At 42.6% G+C, this 20,948-nt stretch overlaps 1 protein-coding gene across 1 annotated transcript in view; it reads left to right on the top strand.

Annotated features, from left to right (window-relative positions):
• UBR1 (ubiquitin protein ligase E3 component n-recognin 1) overlaps nucleotides 1-20,948 on the top strand; it is a 718,041-nt gene that overhangs the window by 463,796 nt on the left and 233,297 nt on the right. Inside the window, exon 31 of the mRNA XM_030215524.1 lies at nucleotides 334-539. Within this exon, the coding sequence (XP_030071384.1) occupies nucleotides 334-539 (206 nt within the window). The remainder of the gene's footprint in view (nucleotides 1-333; nucleotides 540-20,948) is intronic.

Here is a 20,948-nt window from a genome sequence, read left to right as displayed (position 1 = left end):
AAGATTCTTAAATTTTATGGTTTATATGTGTATCAATATGTATGTGTATACTTACTTACTTTTTCTAGACTCCTGAGGCAAACCTGTGACCGAAACACATACTGTGTCAAGTCTCTGATCAATAAAATCAGTTTGAGAAGCTTAAGACCGCTGTCCCTCTCTCTTTAATCCATGGTTGTTTTCCAGCTGTTCTCACCTCCTTGTATTTTCTTTTCGCTTTTTCTTGGTTTCCCCTGTTCCCCTTTCTAAGCACACCTCTTTCATTTTTGTAGTGTGGCTCTTGAATAATGTTCATAGTTTGCTGATCCTTAGTTCTGTCTTTGGCTCTCATAGTACCCCTGTGGCTGTAGATTACTCCAGGATAGCCTTGGGACCCAAGCGAGACCCATCCATCCCTGAAAAGGAAGTCCTAACTTGCATCTTGTGTCAAGAGGAGCAGGAAGTAAAAGTGGATACTGCTGCCATGGTCGTGACAGCCTGTGTTCAGAAATCAACTGCCTTAACCCAGAATAGAGGGAAATCAGTTGTGCACTCAGGTGGTACGTATATGTGTTCTGCTGCTTTCATGGGATGTGATTGCTTGCATCCTTGATTACTTATTCTAGCAGTTCCTTGCTTCATTAACTGAATAGGGGTGTTACAGGTTCTAAAGGGAGTTAAACTTGTTGCAAAACTGCAGTTAAAATTTCCCTATGGATTTGTGGCATCACATATGTCAGTGACACTCCTCCACAGACATATGAGTATTTCATTACATATATATAATCTTAGTTTTATAGTACTATAAAAACCTTAGGATTATAGAGTTTTTCATACGGATAGCCTAAATATGTCTAGATATGTGTTCCTTGTAGACTGTTGTATGATTAATATTATATACGCATTTTAGGTTCAAGTTATAATGATCAAAAACCATAAATATATTAGCTGCCAGACATTTGGTGTAAAGATGCATGCTATACACTGTAAAAATGGCAGTATTTGCAGTGTTCTCCCCAGCTGATTTTACTGACCACCCTGCTAACATAAGTACCTAAGAATTTCCATTCTGGGTCAGAGCAAAGGTTAATCTAGCCCAGTATCCTACTTTCAATAGTACCAAGTCCAGGTAAGTGCCTGGCAGAATCCCAAACTTAACAGAAAATATTATAATACTGCACAGTACTCCTTTGCATTCACCTGGCTACTCCTTCATGCCACTCAGCTGGCTAAAATTTCTGGGGAGAACACTGATTTGGAATAAGACAAAGATAAGTGGAGACCATGTGACACCATGGCGGAGAGCGGACGCAACTGAAGAGCTCTCCGACCCCGCTCCTTTTCTCCCCGAAGAATCGGCCCAGTACCGCGATTACAAAACAAGACCCCAAAGCACGGAGCAAAGATAAAAGCCACTAAAGTGCTAGCGAACCTCGGGAGCGGAGATGGCGACGAAAGCGGACCAAAAGAGAAGCTAAGGCAGAAACCATTGGACCCCAAAATGGTGTCACAACAGGTCGCAGCGGGACTTCCGTATCCTCCACATGGGTGGCGGAGATAACGGCAGAGATGGCCGTTGTGTTAGAAGAATCACTGGAACGGAGGCTAGGCACCATCGACGCCAAACTGGAAAGGCTGCAATCACACCTGGAGGATCTAGCGAAAGAATGCGTGGCCTGCCAAACGAGAACCAGTGCAGTGGAGGACAGACTGCGGGACGTGGAAGAGGAACATACAGTTCACAAAAAGCAAATTGAAGCTTTGAAACAGAAAGTCGAGGAGCTAGAAAACCGCTCTAGGCGCAATAATTTGCACCTGGTGGGACTACCAGAGGCTATGGGCGGTAAAGACCTGATCGAGGCCCTTGAACATTGGATCACGGCGCGTATGGCGTTCCCACCTAGCATGGGCCCCTTGAGAATAGAGCGAGCACATCGGCTCGGCCCCCGCCCGGACACTGGTAACAAACCTCGAGTAATTATTATGAAGGTGCTGAATTTCATGCATAAGCAATTTATCCTACAAGCTTCAAGGAAAGCACTGTCCTGCTTTATGAACAGAAAGAATCTTGTGCTTCCAAGATTATTCACAGGCGGTGGCTGGGAAACGCCGGTCCTTCGCCCCGGTTTGTACCACGCTGTTCAATATGAAGATCAGATTTAACTTGCTGTATCTGGCGCTATTGAAGATCACACACAAAGGAACAACACACACGTTTGCAGTGGTTGAAGAGGCGAAAAAGTTTGTGTCCCAGGTGGAGGCAGAGGACGGGGGACGAGCAACGAGAGAACAATCACCATGAAATAGAGAAAGGATCGAGGAGAGTGTTGGGGGCCAGAGTATATGAGCAACACTGCAGGCCCCTGAGTTCACATTGCATCAATTGAGCTGATTTGCCTGATCTACGCATCAGTCGGGGCTGACTTTATTACTGAACGAACACAGAAGCACGGAGGCCCACAAGGTGGAACAGATTCCAAGACTGTTCCCGGTAAGCACAATCTGAACACCCGACTGGCGTGGAGAGGAAGAACCCAGGTACACTAACATGCACAGAATGGATGATGATGGCCGACAACTGGACCCCGAGACTGAGAAGTTTCAGCTATAAGAAACCCAAGCAAGTAGAGACCGTAATGACTTATAAGGCATATAAGGAATAGATGCGAAGAGGGTGGGGGGGAGTGAATGATTAGCTCGGGGGGGACAGGTGTGAGAGGCTCAAAAAGGAGTGACAACACAATGTATATAAGTGCCACTTGAATGTGAATGAGGAATGAATGATATGAAGGTCATTAAGCCTAAGGGACAGTGGTGGCTGAGAGATGACTGGAAGGGGGGGGGGGGGGCGGGAGGCAGTGAACGTGGTCAAGCCTTAGGAAGGGGACTCTGGAACAGGGGATTTTGGGTAAGGGAAGGGGGGAGATAGAAAGGGGAGGGTCGGGTGGGGGGGGAGGAGGAGGGGATGGAATCTCAGTGGGAAAGCATGGAGAGAGGAAGGCCAACTAATATGCTGGGGAAGAAACGAAGTATACACTGCTATAGGGGAAGTAGTAAAGGGCGTGATCGGGGAGGTATAGGCTGGGATGCCTTCCTGAATGCAGAAAAAGATTTTGGAACAGTACAAGAGCAAAGCAGACTACCTGTGGATTTTGGTTAAGCTGGTAACCTGGAATGTGGGTGGGATAAACTCACCTATAAAGAGAACCAAAATACTATAACATCTACAGAGGAATCAGATAGGCATTGCACTGTTACAAGAAACACACCTTAGCCCAGAAGAACATGCCAAATTAAAGAAATGGTGGGTGGAGGAGTGCATCTCAGCGGGAGCACAGGGGAAAAAAGGAGGGGTGGCGGTACTAATCAGCAAAGGGGTGGCCGCAAGGGTCCACCCTCTCGCTGCAGATAAAGGGGGTAGATATGTCTTTGTGGAGATTGAGATATCAGATCAAAAGCTACTAATATGCAACTTATACGCCCCAAACCAATATGATAAACAATTCTACAACCAGGTAATACGTCATTTGATCTCTTATTGGGGGAAACATAATAGTGGGGGGAGATTTCAATACAGTATGGGATGCTTCGATAGACAGCTCCCAGGGTCGGAGAAGTGACATGGGGACGTCTAGCCAGGGCCTAAAGAGATTGGGACAGCTGTTAGACCTCATAGACATATGGAGAGTGATGCATCCAACCGAGAGAGACTATACACACCATGCAAGGGCACATGCTTCCCAGGCCAGAATAGATTATTTACTTATATCAGAAGCGATATTCAGGCAGGTAAAAGGCACGCATATAGGACCATACACAATCTCAGACCATGCCTGGGTTTGTCTTGACTGGGAAGGGGGACCGCCGAAACACACAAGTAGTTCATGGCAATTCCCGCTCGACCTTGCTGGGGATGAGGTGTTTCAGGCAAAACTCAAGGAATGGTGGGAGGATTATGCAAAATTGAACGAACAACATAGGGAGGACCCATTTATATTCTGGGAAGCTGCAAAAGCAGTGCTTCGGGGTGAGATAATTAGCTACCACCACCATGTCAGGAAAACTCGAACTAGAGAAATTCTAAGATTAAGCTCCTTAATATGCAAGGCACGAAAGGCCTATGGAAGGACAAAAGCAGAAATATATCAGACTAGCCTCCTAGAAACTCAGACCACATTAAATATGCTGTTACATCAACGAGCAGCCAAATCACATTTATATTACAAATTCCAACTGCATAGATTTGGCAACAAAGCAGGACGTCTGCTGGCGCGGTTAGCCAACCCTAGAGGGCATAAAAGACAGGTTCTGCAAATTAGGGGGGAACAAGGGAACATAGAACGGACAGCAGAAAAGATATGTGAGGCCTTTGCCAACTTTTATAGTAACTTGTATTCAAAACCCAGAGATCAAGGACTCCCGGAATCTTTGTACCTGGATAATTTAGATTTACCTTCCCTTAGCCAACGGGATAAAGCCAGATTGAACCAACCAATTACGGTGGAAGAGGTGATGCTGGGAATACAGCAAGGGAAATTACTCAAGGTCCCTGGGCCAGACGGAATGCGCATAGAATTTTGCAAAACACTGGGAGAACATATTGCACCAACACTGTCTGGGTATTTCAGTAAGATAGTGGACACAGAACAAATGCCGGCAGGTCTATCTCTTGCAAGGATAGTGGTGTTACCAAAACCGTGAAGGGACCCACAGAACCCAGAATCATACCGACCCATTTCACTCCTAAAAGTGGAATTAAAACTGTTAGCTAAAATAATGGCCAACCGCATGAAAAAAGTACTACCGAAGCTAATACATGAGACCCAAACTGGATTTGTAGAAGGCAGAGTAATAGCTAAAAATCTAAGGAAAATCATAGGGGCCTTAGAGAAGAGGAAGCAGAAAGACATATCCTCCTTACTCATAAGCTTTGATGCCGAAAAGGCTTTTGATAAGGTACATTGGGCATTTTTATTTTCCACACTAGAAAAATACGGATTTGACAGTCGGTTTCTATCTACGGTCAAAGCCCTTTATTCGACACCAAAAGCATGGGTAAGGGTCAATGGGATGGAGTCGGAGGAGTTTATAATACATAGGGGAACCCGACAGGGGTGTCCACTATCCCCGCTGCTCTTCGTACAGTCACTTGACCCGTTGATCCGAGATATCTTATGTTACCCAACGATACAGGGAGTACAAATAGGACAGACTGCGTTCAAAATAGCAGCTTTCGCAGATGACCTATTAGTACTGTAAATTCTAGGGGCCCTCTTTGCGCCCCAGGAATACCCTTCTGTAGGGCCAAAGGGTCTGTTCTTCCACTATGTGTTGGGCCGCCTGCCTAAATCCTTTTGATATTCCATTCCAGTGATATGTCTCTTGTGTAGATACCAGAAGGCATAATTCTAGGATACTGTCCATGACCATAGTCTTCTGTCTATCAGGATCTAAGTAGATACTTGTACATTTAAGTGTCTATAAATATATGGTATTAGAAATCTATAAAATTTAGTGTAAAAAGTGCGTGTGTGTCTTAGCTTCTAGTTAAAATGACAGGTAAAGAGTAATTGGAAATAGAGACAGAGATAGATTTCAGAGAGAAGACTTTAATCTTACCAAGTTGTTCAATTAAGTACAGACATCAAACAGATTCTGGATATAACCGGACAGAGAGCTCCGCTGCTTCCAATGCGTTGGGGAAGGACTCCGAAACTAAGGCAAAATCTCCCTTCTTTTATACCCACTGCTTTCAATAGAAGTCTATGGCAGGACACTTTTTATAATATTTCACAATTTCTGAGATCATACTTTCGCATCCGGCCAGGTGCTTCCGTTCTTGTAAACAACTTGTTCCTTAATACCAAAAATATCTGTTCTAGCTATTACAAATTATTGTGCACTTCCTCTTTTGTCAACATGTTTTCTCCTCTGCCAGAACATCTTATTCTTAGCATATCAGTTTCACTTCCCCTTTTTCTATTTCATCTTATAGAAAGACAAACTCCATTTTAATAAGTGCTACATTCAATTTGTACCTGATTTTATTAAGACTCATCTATAAGGCCATTAGTAGGTTATCAGGCCTAGTTAGTGCTTTTCAGCTGTACAAAGCTATGTAGCTTGGCCCACCACTATTCCAGTGGATAGATCTTAAACTAGAACGCATATTAACTTGCAGGAAAAGCAAGTCCTTGCTCAGCCAGTCATAGATTTTTAAACCTAGCTGGTATTTTTACAGCCTGAGTCCTAAAATCTGGCCTTCCACCCTTCCGGTGGGCATCCAGTGAGGGCCTCTTGCTGTAGTATAATTATACAGTACTAATCACAGAGCCCCAGACATCCCTTCCAGCGTTAATGGCAGTTTTGGAGGAATATGGTGACTATGCTGGCCTCAAATTGAATCTGTCTAAATCAGAAGCGTTAGCCTCATCTACAGCAGTTCGCAATCTCTGGAACCACGAATTCCCCCTGAGCTGGGCGGAGGGATCCTTTAAATATTTAGGGATCAAACTGACTATGGACGTAGAGGAATTACATGATCTAAATGTAAAACATCTATTAGAAAAGACTCGAAACCAGCTGGAGGGGTGGGAGGGTCTCCCATTGTCTTTGAGAGGGAGGATAAACCTAATAAAAATGGTGACCTTCCTCAAATGGCTCTACCTCCTACAAACACTCCCACTACACTTAAGACGAAAGGACATAGTGAACATCAACAGAGCATTTGGTAGATTCTGCTGGGCAAAAAAGAAACCCAAGATACAGGCTAAAATGATGCGGGGGAGTTGGAAACAGGGAGAGATGGGACTACCGGACCTAGCAGTATATAACCAAACCTGCCTACTCAGACATATCGGAGATTGGGTGAGTCAAACAAATGTATTTACGCCTTTAGAGAGGGAACGGGCATATTTTGCCCCATATGACGTGATAACCTTGCTACATTTGACACAGGGCCAACTCCCGGCAACACTCAAGCGATGCCAGTTGTTGCAATCAATGCGCAAGGCATGGAAGACATTAGCCAAACAGTTAGGAGGAACCCCAGAAATATCAGAATTCTTAACATTTAGGGGGAACCTGACCTTTGGACCAGGGCGGAGCAACCCCACCTTTCTCAGATGGGAGGAGCAAGGAATCACAAAGGTAGAGCACATGCTAAATCAGGATGGGTACATTAAAAAATTTGAGGAATTAGAAGACAAGATAACGAACACCTGGGGAGACCATTTTGCATACACCCAAGCTAAACATTATATTCTAAACTTAAGTCAGCATTGCGGCTGAAACTAGGGAGTCATCACACAATTTTTTCAAAACCTAGAGACCGTGAGACTCACAGTATCAACCCTCCATAGAGCACTGATGTACCGTATCCCGCCGAAAAACTTTGGATACATCAAATATAAATGGGAACAGGAGTCAGGGGTAACATTAGAGGGATGGGAGATAAGGGTAACGCTGGGACGTATCCCGCTACTTACCATAGATGAAAGGCTAAGGGAATGTGCATACAGAGTGATCATGCGAGCTTACACTTTGGGGCAACAATGGAGGCACATGACATCCACAAGGGTCTCCTTTTTTTTTATAATATCTGCTTGTTTTAAACTTTTACCATGTTACTCTAATTCTCTATGTAACAATAAGTAATTATGTTCTAATCCACTACCACCAAGAACGATACATTGTAAGCCACTTTGAACCTGCAAAAAGGTGGGAAAATGTGGGATACAAATGCAATAAACAAATAAATGTGCTAAATGCGCTCAAATGCCACACACCCTGTACCATGCCTTGTGGGGCTGCCAGAAAATACAAAGTTTTTGGAAGTAGATTAAAGGGCTTATGACTAAAACGATGAGCAGACCTTTGGGGGGGGGGGGGGGGGACATGGGATCACTATGTGCTGGACACACAGAGCGCATTTAAAACACAGAGGGAGCAAGGCTATGGTGCCGTAAAGCATGCCTATTGGCCCGCAAGGCCATCCTTCAAACCTGGGTCTCCCCCGATTCGCCTGTTTATTGGCAATGGCGAAACCAACTACACGAGCTGGCTACATGGGAAGCGAAGGAGGCAAAACAGAAAAAAAATTTTTTGCTAACCTGGAACCAATATCTACAGAGCCTGAGCTCACGTGGACGTAGTATGCTTCTAAATCAGTTATAAATCCGTTTCCTTCTAGTTGAGGACCAGTCGTTAACAGGCCTTCCCCCTGCACGGTTGGCAAGAAGAAGAGGGAGGGATGTTGGGGGGATCGGGTTGGGGAGAGAGAGAATGGGAGGGGAGGGAGGGAAGGAAGAATGAATAACAGGGAGGATAAGAGGCATTAGAGTATGAATGAATGGATGATGTGGTCACTAGTTACACCCGCGTGTGTGAGTACATTTGTTGTACCACTACGGGTATATGACCCAGGTTTATAAAAACTTATGTTAATGTTAAGCTTTAGAGAGGGAGCCACCAGAACAAGGGCTCCTTCTCGGACAAGATGTTGTTAATTAGTTTCCAGTGTTGTACCTAGATTAGGAGGGTTGGGAATGATACAGACTACAACATTATATGCAAATGAACAATGAATACCTATATTTATCCCTTGTTAAATTGGCAACACACACAAGGATCTGAGGGGAGGGGAGAAGTAGGGAAAGGGGGGGGGGGGGAGAAAATTATAAATAACAGCAACTCTCTCGGAAGCCAGATTGAAGAATTTTATTTCGTTGTACAGAGTTGAATGACTATGGGGCTCATTTTCAAAGCACTTAGCCTTCCAAAGTTCCATAGAAACCTATGGAACTTTGGAAGGCTAAGTGCTTTGAAAATATGCCTCAAAGTATATTAATATGACTTTTCAATAAAATGTTGAAACATAAAACAAAGATAAGTGGTTCAGTCTTTGTAGATACAAGATATGCAAGATCTAGACCACTTGCTCTTGAACCTTCTTCAGGACGTACCTAGCTAGTCAAGTTTTGAGGAGGCCCACAGTTGAATATGCATGAGAGAAATTTTTACATTCATTTCCTCCATTCTATGCAAATCTGTCTCGTACATATTCATTGTGGGTATCCTGAAACTTGTCTGGCAAGGTGTTTCCCAAGGACTTGGTTGAGAATCACTGGTCTAGACTGATTTGGACAAAATAAAAATGTGGAACAAAATTAAACTCCAAGATGGGCATTCACAAAAACATTTGAGAGCAGAAAGACATAGAATAACACATTCCTTATCTCATACCAGTCCAGAACCAGTGGTTATGTCCACAACCAGCAGATGGGAGGCAGTCGATGAAAAGCAAAATCCAGCCTAAGGACACAGTGCAGGCATAGATCCACAGTATTACTGTCTCCAGAAGATGGTTGGCAGACTTTCCGTGCCCTGCTTCTAAATTGTGCTCATTTGGAGAACTGGTTCCAGTTGGGAGAGGAGGACATGAAAAGGAATTCAGGGTCCAGAGGAAGTAATGTTATCATCTGGAATGGCTGCCTAATCGCTAGCTCTAAGCAACCCCACAGGAGTTTTAATAATACAGCGGCAATCTGGAACCATCTGATTATTTGGATTGATTGATTACTCTTGTTGTGAGTTGCCCCACCAATAGAGATGAGGGCTAAACACTGTCCAATTGATTTGAAGGAGTTTGCCTGTATGGGGAGGCACCACACCAAACTGCATGGATGGTGCCTATAAGGTGGCCTTACCAGACTTGCAACCATTGGCAGAAGTGTCACAGGAAGATCTTTTCTTTTGCAGACTCTCCGGCAGATCCTGGCACCGAATCCTTAACAGAAATTTAAGCTTGGCTGCATGAGATAAAATCGGATCTGAAAGCAGCACACATCAAGATTGCTACTCTGGGGACTGACTTAAGAGGAGAAATTAGGGATTTTGGCCATAGAGTAGAAGAGACGGAGTCACGGCTCAATGAGCAGTCTGATGCCCTGGAGAGTTTGGATAAACAGCTACAGCATTCACTCTGCAGCTCCTCAGTACCTCTCCACTCTCATCTGTCCCTACACTCCTCCCCGGGAACTCCGCTCACTGGGCAAATCTCTCTTATCTGCACCCTTCTCCTCCACCGCTAACTCCAAACTCTGTTCCTTCTATCTTGCTGCACCGTATGCCTGGAATAAACTTCCTGAGCTGGTACGCCAAGCCTCATCTCTGGCCATCTTCAAATCTAAGCTAAAAACCCACCTCTTCGATGCTGCTTTTAACTCCTAAACCTAAACCTAACCCTTCAACTGTCCCCTATCCCTGATATGTCCTGTCTGTCCTAACTCTTATCCCTTACTTGTCCTGTCTGTCATAATTAGATTGTAAGCTCTATCAAGCAGGGACTGTCTCTCCATGTTCAAGTGTGAAGCGCTGCGTACGTCCGGTAGCGCTATAGAAATGATAAGTAGTAGTAGTAGTACTACAGCACACTAAGAATATCCCATCAGCAAATTTTTGACAAGCTAGAATATCTTGAGAATAGAAGCCATAGGCGCAACCTATTCTTCTGGGGCATCCCAGAAACTTCAACCTGTGCAGACTACAAGTTGGTAGTTAAAAATAAAAAACTTTCAGTGTTCTCCTTTAAGGGAATTGGTCTACTGTGGACCTAGACTCAGTACATATTGAAAGGGCACACAGGGCATTGGGTGCATGAAGAAACAACAAACACAAGGATATAGTAGCCTGCTTTGGCGATTATAAAATTAAGGAAAAGATATTATAAAGCCAGGACTACTAGGAATATCTCCTGGGATTTTTATTCGATTGAGATATACCAGGACTTGGCTATAGCTACTCTGAAGTGCAGATTGGAGTTGAGGCCACTTAAACAACTGCTGCAAGTCCAGGGGATAAAATACAAATGGCAATATCCCTTCGCCCTGCTCTTTTATAAGGGTGGCAACTTACACTGCATCCATATGCTTTCGAAAGTATGAAAGATACTTCCAGAGGCAGACCCCTTGGCACTTCAGAGGGCCACTTTGAGCATCAGAGGGAAACCTAAATGGCAACGAGTAGCCACTGGAAAAGGATGCCTGAAACATCAGCAATTGGATATCCAGTTACAGAATGTGGTGACAACATGAGGCTTTGGTAATTTGATTTGCATTCTTAGTGGATTTGTCCTGGTGGGGCTACATTCACTGCTTGAGACTATGTTGTTTTCTAAATTTTTTCTTGTCAGGCCTAGTGCAGCCCAATCAGTGATGTTATTACCTGTATATATTTTCCTATAAAGTTGAGGATTTGAATGTGTTTGTAACATAAGCTATTTCGTAGGCTGTTTTATATTTATAATTGATATTTGATATTGGTTGGGGGTTGGCAATGGAGATACATTTCCTCAATCTGGCACCTCGCTCTGGTGGAAAGGGTTTGTCCAGAAATGATGAAGGTAGTGGGTTGGGGGCAGGAGTTGATCATTGGGGAATCCCAGGGAGGCAGGTTGGTAGTAATGTGACACAAACAGGGACAATGGGGCAGGCCTGCCTTTTAGAGTTATTTTGATGGTCCTTTTAACTTTATCCTTGGCAATGTTGGTAAATGTAAGTCCTTGACAGTCAACTCCTGTTTAAAGAATTGGTGTGCTTTGAGGGCTTACGTGTCTCCTGTATAAAACACAATCTTTTGCCCACCTGTGAACAATTATGTCCACGTGGTAAATACTCTGCCTTCTTCCAGTTATTTGCAGAAAAAAATCCTAAATTGCATTGTTGTCTTAGCAGGTTAAAAAGGTAATTAGAGATAAGGGAGGGAGATACTTATTGTTAATAGTTTCTTTAGTCACTGAGGTGTTTACCCTGGTCAATGTCAGTGCACCTAATGAGGAACAGTGACTTTACTGTGAGATGCTTAGCTCTCTCTTGCTCCAGCATGGGGAAAGGTAGTCTGTTGCTGGGTGGAAATTTTAATTTGGCATTACAACCCAGTTTAAATAATACCTCCCAAGTGGTGCACTATGTTCATAAAGATTGAGAGAAATTTTGGAGCTTATACATTGGGGACTTATGTGATATATGGAGATTTTTCTATCCCACCACTAGGGACTTCTTTTTACTCCCAAGTACATAATTCCCACTCCTCCTGTATTGACTATTGATTTGGGACTCATCCATATTACATAGAATTCATAGTACTTAGATTCAAACATGAACATGGTCTGACCATGCCCCCCCCCCCCCCCCCGTACTAAAGGCTTTAACTGTGACCCCCCCTCCCCCAATTCAGGATCAATCCGCTATTGGCGCTTAGATGACACTATTTTGCAAGATCCTGATAATGCCACCCAACTGGAGAAAGCTCTTGTAGAATATATTCAGCTGAATGACACCGGAGAGTTATCCTCAGAGATCCTGTAGAAAGGGCTTAAAGCGGTGATGCATGGAAGAATAATTGTCTTGCAAGCCTATTGACGGAAAGCCGCTTAGCAAGGGAAGGGCAGTTTCGGGACCAAATTGAGAGTTTAGATCAGCAATTGAAGAGGGAGCCCCTAAATCCCCCAATCCTGGAGCAGCAACTTCATAAATTGAGATTAGAGTTCCATGATGTTCAAATAGTACAGGTTTCAGAAAACTTTTGACAGGTACATTTTGAATTTGGGAATAAGGCTGGTCAACTCTTAGCAAATAAGTTCAAAAAAAATTGGAGTGCTGTAATCCTATCTATTCAATTCAAGATGAGAACAGGCACTCATGAACCACCACTGAAGATATACAAGATATTGGTTATTTTACTATTGTGATGCTGTTACAAAATTGTAAGTTTTATGTTAAACTGTACCTGCTGTAGAATCTCTTCATAAAGGTGGTTAATAAATCCCAATAAATAAATATTTGGGCAGTATTACACTTCTATCAACCAGATATATCTCCTGCAGATATTTGTTGTTATCTTGATAAAGTGGTATTGCCATCTACTACTACTATTTAGCATTTTTATAGCACTACAAAGTGTACGCAGCTCTGCACAAACATAGAAGAAGAAAGACAGTCCCTGCTCAAAGAGCTTACAATCTAATAGACAAAAAATAAAGCAAGCAAATCAATTAATGTGTAGAGGAAAGAGGAGAGGAGGGTAGGTGGAGGCAAGTGGTTACAAGTCAAAAGCAATGTTAAAGAGGTGGGCTTTCAATCTAGATTTAAAGATGGTCAAGGATGGGGCAAGTCGTAGGGGCTCAGGAAGTCTATTCCAGGCGTAGGGTGCAGCGAGACAGAAGGAGCAAAGTCTGGAGTTGGCAGTAGTGGAGAAGGGAAGAGATAAGAAGGATTTATCCATGGAACGGAGTGCACGGGAAGGGGTGTAGGGAAGGACGAGTGTGGAGAGATACTGGGGAGCAGCAGAGTGAGTGCATTTATAGGTTAGTAGAAGAAGTTTGAACAGGATGCGAAAACGGATAGGGAGCCAGTGAAGCAACCTAAGGAGAGGGGTAGTATGAGTAAAATGACCCTGGCGGAAGACGAGACGGACAGCAGAGTTTTGAACTGACTGGAGAGGGGAGAGGTGACTAAGTGGGAGGCCAACAAGAAGCAGATTGCAGTAGTCTAAACGAGAGGTGACAAGGATGTGGATGAGGTTGAGCTAGAGGCCCTGTCCAAACCTATTGCTATAGATACATACAGTGGGCCATTCCTAATGGAAAGGCTCCAGCCTCTGATGGATTTACAAATTGGTTCTATAAATGTTACAGCAGCCCAGTGTCTTCAATGATCTGGATGAACTGCCATACTCTTGGCACTTAGTGGCAGTTAAAATTTTGCTGAAACCTGGGAAGAATCCATTGACCTGCAGTTCCTATAGGCCAATTTCACTTTTTTGGTCAGACTATAAAATCTTTACAAAAATTGTAGCATGGCGTCTGCAGCACTTATTGCCTTCTATTATTAACGAGGACCAAGCAGGCTTTATAACAGGAAGGCAAACATTTGATAATATTTGTAGAACCCTTCACTTGTTACACCAAGCTAGGTCCAAGGGTATCCCCATGCTTTTGCTTGCCTTTGATGCATTTAAAACAAAAAAAGGGAAAGATACCTATCGGGAAACAAGGTAGAGTCATACTTGTGTGTTTCTATTTTAAAATTATTTGTTAAAAGAAAGTTACCTTCACAGAGAGTCTTTTACAAAGGGTCTTCCTGATAGAAACTAAGAAACTTTTTAATCAAGTCACAGGAACTGATTAAAGAGGGAAGTTGAAAAGGGCTCTATTATCACACTGTTTGCAGTGTGAGTCATCTAAACAACACATGCACTTAAAAAGCCACACTTTCAGTTCTTCTCTGTCCAGAAGTGAGGATTTCCAGAACAGGATAAATCTTCATTGATAAGTTATTTGCTGGGAAATTGCTTTTAAACTTGTGAAAGGTAGATTTAGAGTTCAATAGGTTATCTCAGTATCTTTATTTTAAGTTACTCTACTTATTGAGCAAAGGCAGTTTAAGGAATTTAGGATTTTCTCTCTTTAACATTTAAAGTCTCTATTAGAGTTTCATAGGCTAGCAGTTAAGGGATTTTTCTACAGTTTACCATAGCATCAGTGTAGAGCAGGAACTGATAGTCAAAGGAAACCCCAGTATAGAGTTTTAACCTTAGTTTTGCCATACAGCTTAGCCAGTTCAAATAAGGAATACAGAGCTGACAGTCACAGGAATCCCCAGTTTAGAGATTTAACTTTAGTTTTGCAGCACAGCTTAGTTTCCATAGTATAAAAACCCTTTTCCCTATAGTTTTAAAACTTTAAAACTTGAACTGCCTGCCATAGCCTACAACATTAACAGATAGCTTCTAGAAGGCACAGCAGGGTCTAGATTAGTCTTCAATCCCATCTTCCCCAATTCTCATCCACCACTAGCACAACTCTTCATTTATACACAGTTATTCTAATTAGAATAACAAGGGAGGATTCCTCTTACTGAGTTTTAATTACATTTTATTAGTTTCTAAGAAGAAAACATTAAATAAATCACACAATATACCATATAAGCTATATTAGACTAGTATACTTAGTACCTTAGCAAGTTTTAAATTATTGAAAACCTCAAAAATACTAAGGGGTAGACAGCAGACCAGCAGTGGGAAGGGTGCTATCTAGACTTAGGCATTGAGTGTCACATGTATGATTATTTCTCAGTTGGTGAGAGGTTGTATGTGTGTGTCCGATGCAGAGAACTCCTAGAGTAGCAGACTTGGAGGAGCTGAGGGAGACAGAGAGGTATATAGAGAAGACCTACAGGGATATTGTAGAGAAGTCCCACCTCCAGTCTGGCAGCCCTATGCTGTTTTGGAGGAGGGAGGTCTCCTAGAAGGAGAGCAGCATCCTGGTGAAGGTGGAAGTACTCCTGTAGCCAGGACCTGCCCACCAGGATTTTGCTATCCTGGGTGCTATCCAGACTTTTGCATTGAGTGTCACATGTATGATTATTTCCCAGTTGGTGAGAAGTTGTATGTGTGTGCCCGAAGCAAAGAGCTCCTAGAGTAGCAGACTTGGAGGAGCTGAGGGAGACAGAGAGGTACATAGAGAAGACCTTCAGGGACATTGTAGAGAAGTCCCACCTCCAGTCTGGCAGCCCCTATGCTGCCTTGGAGGAGGGAGGTCTTCTAGAAGGAGAGCAGCACCCTGGTGAAGTAGGAAGTACTCCTGTAGCCAGGACCTGCCCACCAGGCATTTGTAGACCTCAGTAATATCTCTCCTCATCCATCTCTTTTTCACTATCCTCTCGCACCGAAGATAAGTCTCCAAGAAATTCTGCCAAGGCAGGAAGGGTTAGGACAGCTGTTGTAGTTGGTGATTCGATCATTAGGCATGTAGATAGCTGAGTGGCTGGTGGACGTGAGGATCACTTGGTCACTTGCCTGCCAGGTGCAAAGGTGGCGGATCTCACACGTCACCTAGATAGGATTTTAGATAGTGCTGGGGAGGTGCTGGCTGTCTTGGTACATGTGGGTACCAGTGACTTAGGAAAATGTGGGAGGGAGGTTCTAGAAGCCAAACTTAGGCTCTTAAGTAGAAAGCTGAAGTCCAGATCCTCCAGGGTAACATTTTCAGAGATGCTCCCCTTTCTACGTGCATGACTCAAAAGGCAGGCAGAGCTCTGAAGTCTCAATGTGTGGTTGAGACGAATGTGCAGAGATGGGGGATTTAGATTTGTTAGGAACTGAACAGTGTTCTGGGGAAAGGGAAGCTGTTTCAAAAGGATAGGCTCCACCTTAACCGGGATGGAACCAGGCTGCTGGTGCTAACTTTTTAAAAGGAGATAAACTAGAATGGGGGAGAGAAAGCAGACAGTCGCCCAGGAGCGTATGGTTCGGTGTGGAGTATCCTTAAAAGATACTATTGAAACAGGACATTTAGAGAATCCCAGTAGAGAGGTTTCAACCATGCTGAAAGTAAGCCAGGTGTTCTCAATGAGAGAGCAGGATAAAGGATGCACATTATCCCCTTCAACTTCTAAGCAGCTTGTAGGTCCAAGGCAAAAACACAATTTGAAGTGCCTGTATACAAATGCTAGAAGTCTAAAAAATAAGATGGGAGAGTTAGAATATATAGCACTAAATGATGAGGTAGATATAATAGGCATCTCAGAGACTTGGTGGGAAGAGAACAGTCAGTGGGGCACTGTGTTAACAGGGTACAAATTGTATCGCTGTGATCAAAAGGATCAAATTGGAGGGGGGTGCACTTTATGTTAAAGAGGGAATTGAGTCAAATAAAATAAACATTCCACATGAAACAGCAGCATGGAATCATTATGGATAGAAATTCTGTTGAAGGGAAGAAGTATTCTTATAGGGCTGTACTACCGTCCACCGGGACAGAACGAACAGACAGATGAAATGTTTACAGAAATTAGGAAAGCTGGCAAATTGGGCAACAATATAATAATGGGTGATTTCAATTACCAAAGAACAAAACACAAAATGATAGCAAAAATTCAACCTGAAATATCAAAAAAATCTTTATTTGCTATAACGTACCAATGAATGTTAGTACAGTGTAAAAAAACTAACAACTTTAAATAAATTAAACCTCAACTTCCCCAGGAAACACTAAACAGTAATCATCCTGAAATGGGCTACTATCACAGGTTCCAGTTGGCATGTATTAGAAAAAAGGAACACAGAAAACAACTTTGTTGTGAGAATACTTGATTTTTTTTTTCCTTCTGAAGAAGAATATGAAACAATCCTGTTGAGGATTGCTATTCAGTGTGCTGGAATATTGCACTGAATTATGACTGCATAATGAACTGCCCGCAGTGATTTGGGCATTTTTCAGTAGTCTTACAGCTGTGAAGATAAGTGTATTGTGCACAAGGATTTTGTGTTTTTGCGTTTTATATGTAGATATTTCCTTTTGGTATGTTACTTCACCTGTTTTACTATTTAGTTGGCTATGTAGTTTTTTGGAAATGCAGTTTTTTCTCTGCAAGGGAATCCGTGGGAATGTTAGATCATGAAGGAGTAAAAAGGACACTCGGAGGACAAGGCCATAGCGGAGAAACTGAATGAATTCTGTGCTTCGGTCTTTACAGAAGAAGATGTAAGAGATCTGCCTGTACCGGAAATGGTTTTCAAGGGTGATGACTTGGAGGAACTGAAAGAAATCTCAGTGAACCTGGAAGATGTACTGAGCCAAATCGACAATTTAAAGAGTAGTAAATCACCTGGACTGGATGGAATGCATCCAAGAGTACTCAAAGAACTCAAGCATGAAATTGCCGATCTGCTGTTAGTAATATGTAACCTGTCGTTAAAATCGTCCGTAGTACCTGAAGATTGGGGGGTGGCCAGTTGTAACACCGTTTTTTTTTTTTTAAAGGGTTCCAAGGGTGATCTGGGAAATTACAGACTGGTAAGCCTGAAAGTGTTGGGAAAAATAGTGGAAACTATTATAAAGAATAAAATTACAGAACACATAGACAAATAGTTTAATGGGACAGAGTCAGCATGGGTTCAGTTAAGGGAAGTCTCACCAATTTGCTTCCATTTCTTTGAAGGCGTGTGGATAAAGGTGATTCGGTTGATGTAGTGTATCTAGATTTTCAGAAAGCTTTTGATAAAGTTCTTCATGAGAGACTCCTGAGAAAATTAAAGAGTAATGGGATAGGAGACAAGGTTCTGGTGTGCATTAGGAATTGGTTATTGGACAGAAAGCAGAGTGTAGGATTAAATGACCATTTTTCTCAATGGAGGAGGGTAAACAGTGGTGGGCCACAGGGATCTGTACTAGGACCAGTGCTATTTAACATATTTAGAAATGATATGGAAATCGGAACAATGAGTAAGATGATTCAATTTGCAGATGACACAAAATTATTCAAGGTTGTTAAAACATATGCAGACTGTGGAAATATTGCTGGAAGACCTTAGGAAATTGGAAGACTGGGCATCAAAATTGCAGATGAAATTTAATGTGGACAAATGCAAGGTTGATGCATATTGGAAAGAATAATCCGAATCATAGTTAACTGAGGCTAGGGTCCTCTTTGGGGGTCAGCAACCAAGAAAAAGATCTAGGTGTCATTGTAGATAATATGCTGAAATCTTCTGCTCAATGTGCAGCGGCGGCCAAAAAAGCAAACAGGAGGCTAAGAATTATTAGAAAAAAGATGGTGAATAAGAAAATACTATAATGCCTCTGTATCGCTCCATGTTGCAACCTCACCTTGAGTTCTGCATTCAGTTCTGATATCTCAAAAAAGATACAGCTGAATTAGAAAAGGTTTAAAGAAGAACGACCAAAATGAGAAAGGTAATGGAACTCCTCTCATATGAGGAAAGGCTAAAGAAGTTAGGGCTCTTCAACTTGGAAAAGAGACGGATGAGGGGACATATGATTAAGACCTACAAAATCCTCAGTGGTGTAGAAAGAGTAGAAGTAAATTGATTTTTTTTAACTCATTCCAAAAGTACAAAGACTAGGGGACATTCAAGGAAATTACATGGAAATGCTTTTAAAACAATTAGGAGGAAATATTTTTCGCTCAGCAAATAAGCTCTGGAAGAGGATGTAGTAACAATGGTTAGCATATCTGGGTTTTAAAAAGTTTTTGACAAGTTCCTGGAGGAAAAGTCCATAGAGAATGACATGAGGACAAAATTTGTCCCCATCCCTGTGGGTTGTGTCTCCATTCCCGCTCCATCCCCATGGGCTGTGTCCTCATCTGCAGAAGCCTTGAATAATTATGATTTTATATTTAAATCTTTATATTAAAAGTATAAAAAGGAACAATATGCTGTGCAACTATTGTGTATAAATTACAAATAGAAAGCAATAATAACAGCAGCTATAATAACCCTCCTCACCACCACCCTGTACGCTTCCAATCCCAACAATAGCTGATTTCTGCAACCCCAAGGAATCCTAATCCACCCTGTTAAAATATCCAGGGGTACAAAATAAAACACGTTCTGTATGCCGTAGAGGGGAGAAATATGCCCTATGAAGCACTTTTACGATTTTTTAATCTGTGAATGAATAAGAAGTCATCAACAATCTAAGGATTCAGTCTAGCTCTCCTGTCTTCCACAGTCCTTCCTGCAATAGAAGATGTCTTCTTAGAAGATGTGCTGGTAGCAGGATGTACAGGACATGCAAATTTTGCTAGTTGTGGCCAGCATATTTGCTTGTTTTTAAAAAAAAAAATAATAATTTGTCTGCATCACTCAAACTTAAATAACAGTTCAGTTCATTAACAGCTTCAAAGTAAAAAATGACACAGGTACAAAGTTTGTTCCCATTCTCGTGGGCTCTGCCCCCATCCCCGCCCCGTCCCCGTGGGCTCTGTCCCCGTCTCTGTGCGATCTGTACTTGCCCCGTCCCCGCAAGCTTTGTCCCCATCCCTGCGGTTACTGCGTGTCCCCGTCCCCGTGTCATTCTCTATCCATATCTGCTATTGAGACAGACATGGGGAAGCAACTTCTTGCCCTGGGTTTGGTAGCATGGAGTGTTGCCACAATTTGGGTTTCTGGCAGGTACTTGTGACCTGGCTTGGCCACTGTTGGAAACAGGATACTGGGCTAGATGGACCATTGGTCTGACCCAGTATGTCTGCTGTTATGATGTTAGGATCGCGTAAATTGGCAGTTTATGTCCTTCTTGCTGGAACACATGGGGATTTCCAGGTGTTATTTACATTGATTAAGTTAATATACACTTACCCTCTAGAATGTCTAAAAGTTAATTGCACCCATAGAGCTCAGTTTGCTTTACATCAGGGCACAAGACAAGGCTGTGCCTTATCCTCGCAGCTTTTTGCTATCACATTTGAGCCTCTGGCACAGCTTATTAGGATCCATAGGGGGAAAACGGGGATAACTTCTGATCACATGGAGCATAAAATTATTTGCTGGCGATATTCTTCTCACCTTATCGAACCCACAAAAATCCTTGTTGCAGGTAAATTCAGAATTACAAGAATATGGTAGTGTTGCAGACTTTAAAGTCAATATGACCAAGTCTGAGATCTTGAATATCTTGCTGCATTCCTCTTGAGCGGGTTTTCCTGCAGCAACAGTTCCAATTTTGTTGAGCCACCGACTACGTTCGCTATGAGGCATATTTTCAAAGCACTTAGCCTTCCAAAGTTCCATAGAAACCTATGAAACTTTGGAAGGCTAAGTGCTTTGAAAATATGCCTCTATCTGGGAATTAATGTGACAAAGACGCTTGAGTGCCTATATGAGGTTAATTTGCCTCTGAGGTTAAAAGAACATTTTGCGGATCTTGATAGGTGGGAGGGCTTGAACCTCTTCTGGCTTGGCAGGGCCCAAGCTGTTAAAATGATAATCTTGCCTAAGGTCTTATATTTATTTTTGACTCTTCCTTTACCTATTCCAGTGAAGTTCTGTCCAGCTTTTTCGGCACATTTGGAGATAAGAGGCTGTTTGTACGACCTCAGGTCCATAACTAATTGTTTCTGCATTTCTGGTTGAGCCGTTTTTTTCAGGATATCGACTGTATATTT

This window comes from Microcaecilia unicolor, chromosome 9, assembly GCF_901765095.1.
Source record: "Microcaecilia unicolor chromosome 9, aMicUni1.1, whole genome shotgun sequence".
In the NCBI taxonomy this organism is placed as follows: Eukaryota; Metazoa; Chordata; class Amphibia; order Gymnophiona; family Siphonopidae; genus Microcaecilia; species Microcaecilia unicolor.
Note: the sequence above shows the minus strand (reverse complement) of the source record. Positions and strands in the feature narration are given on the sequence as shown.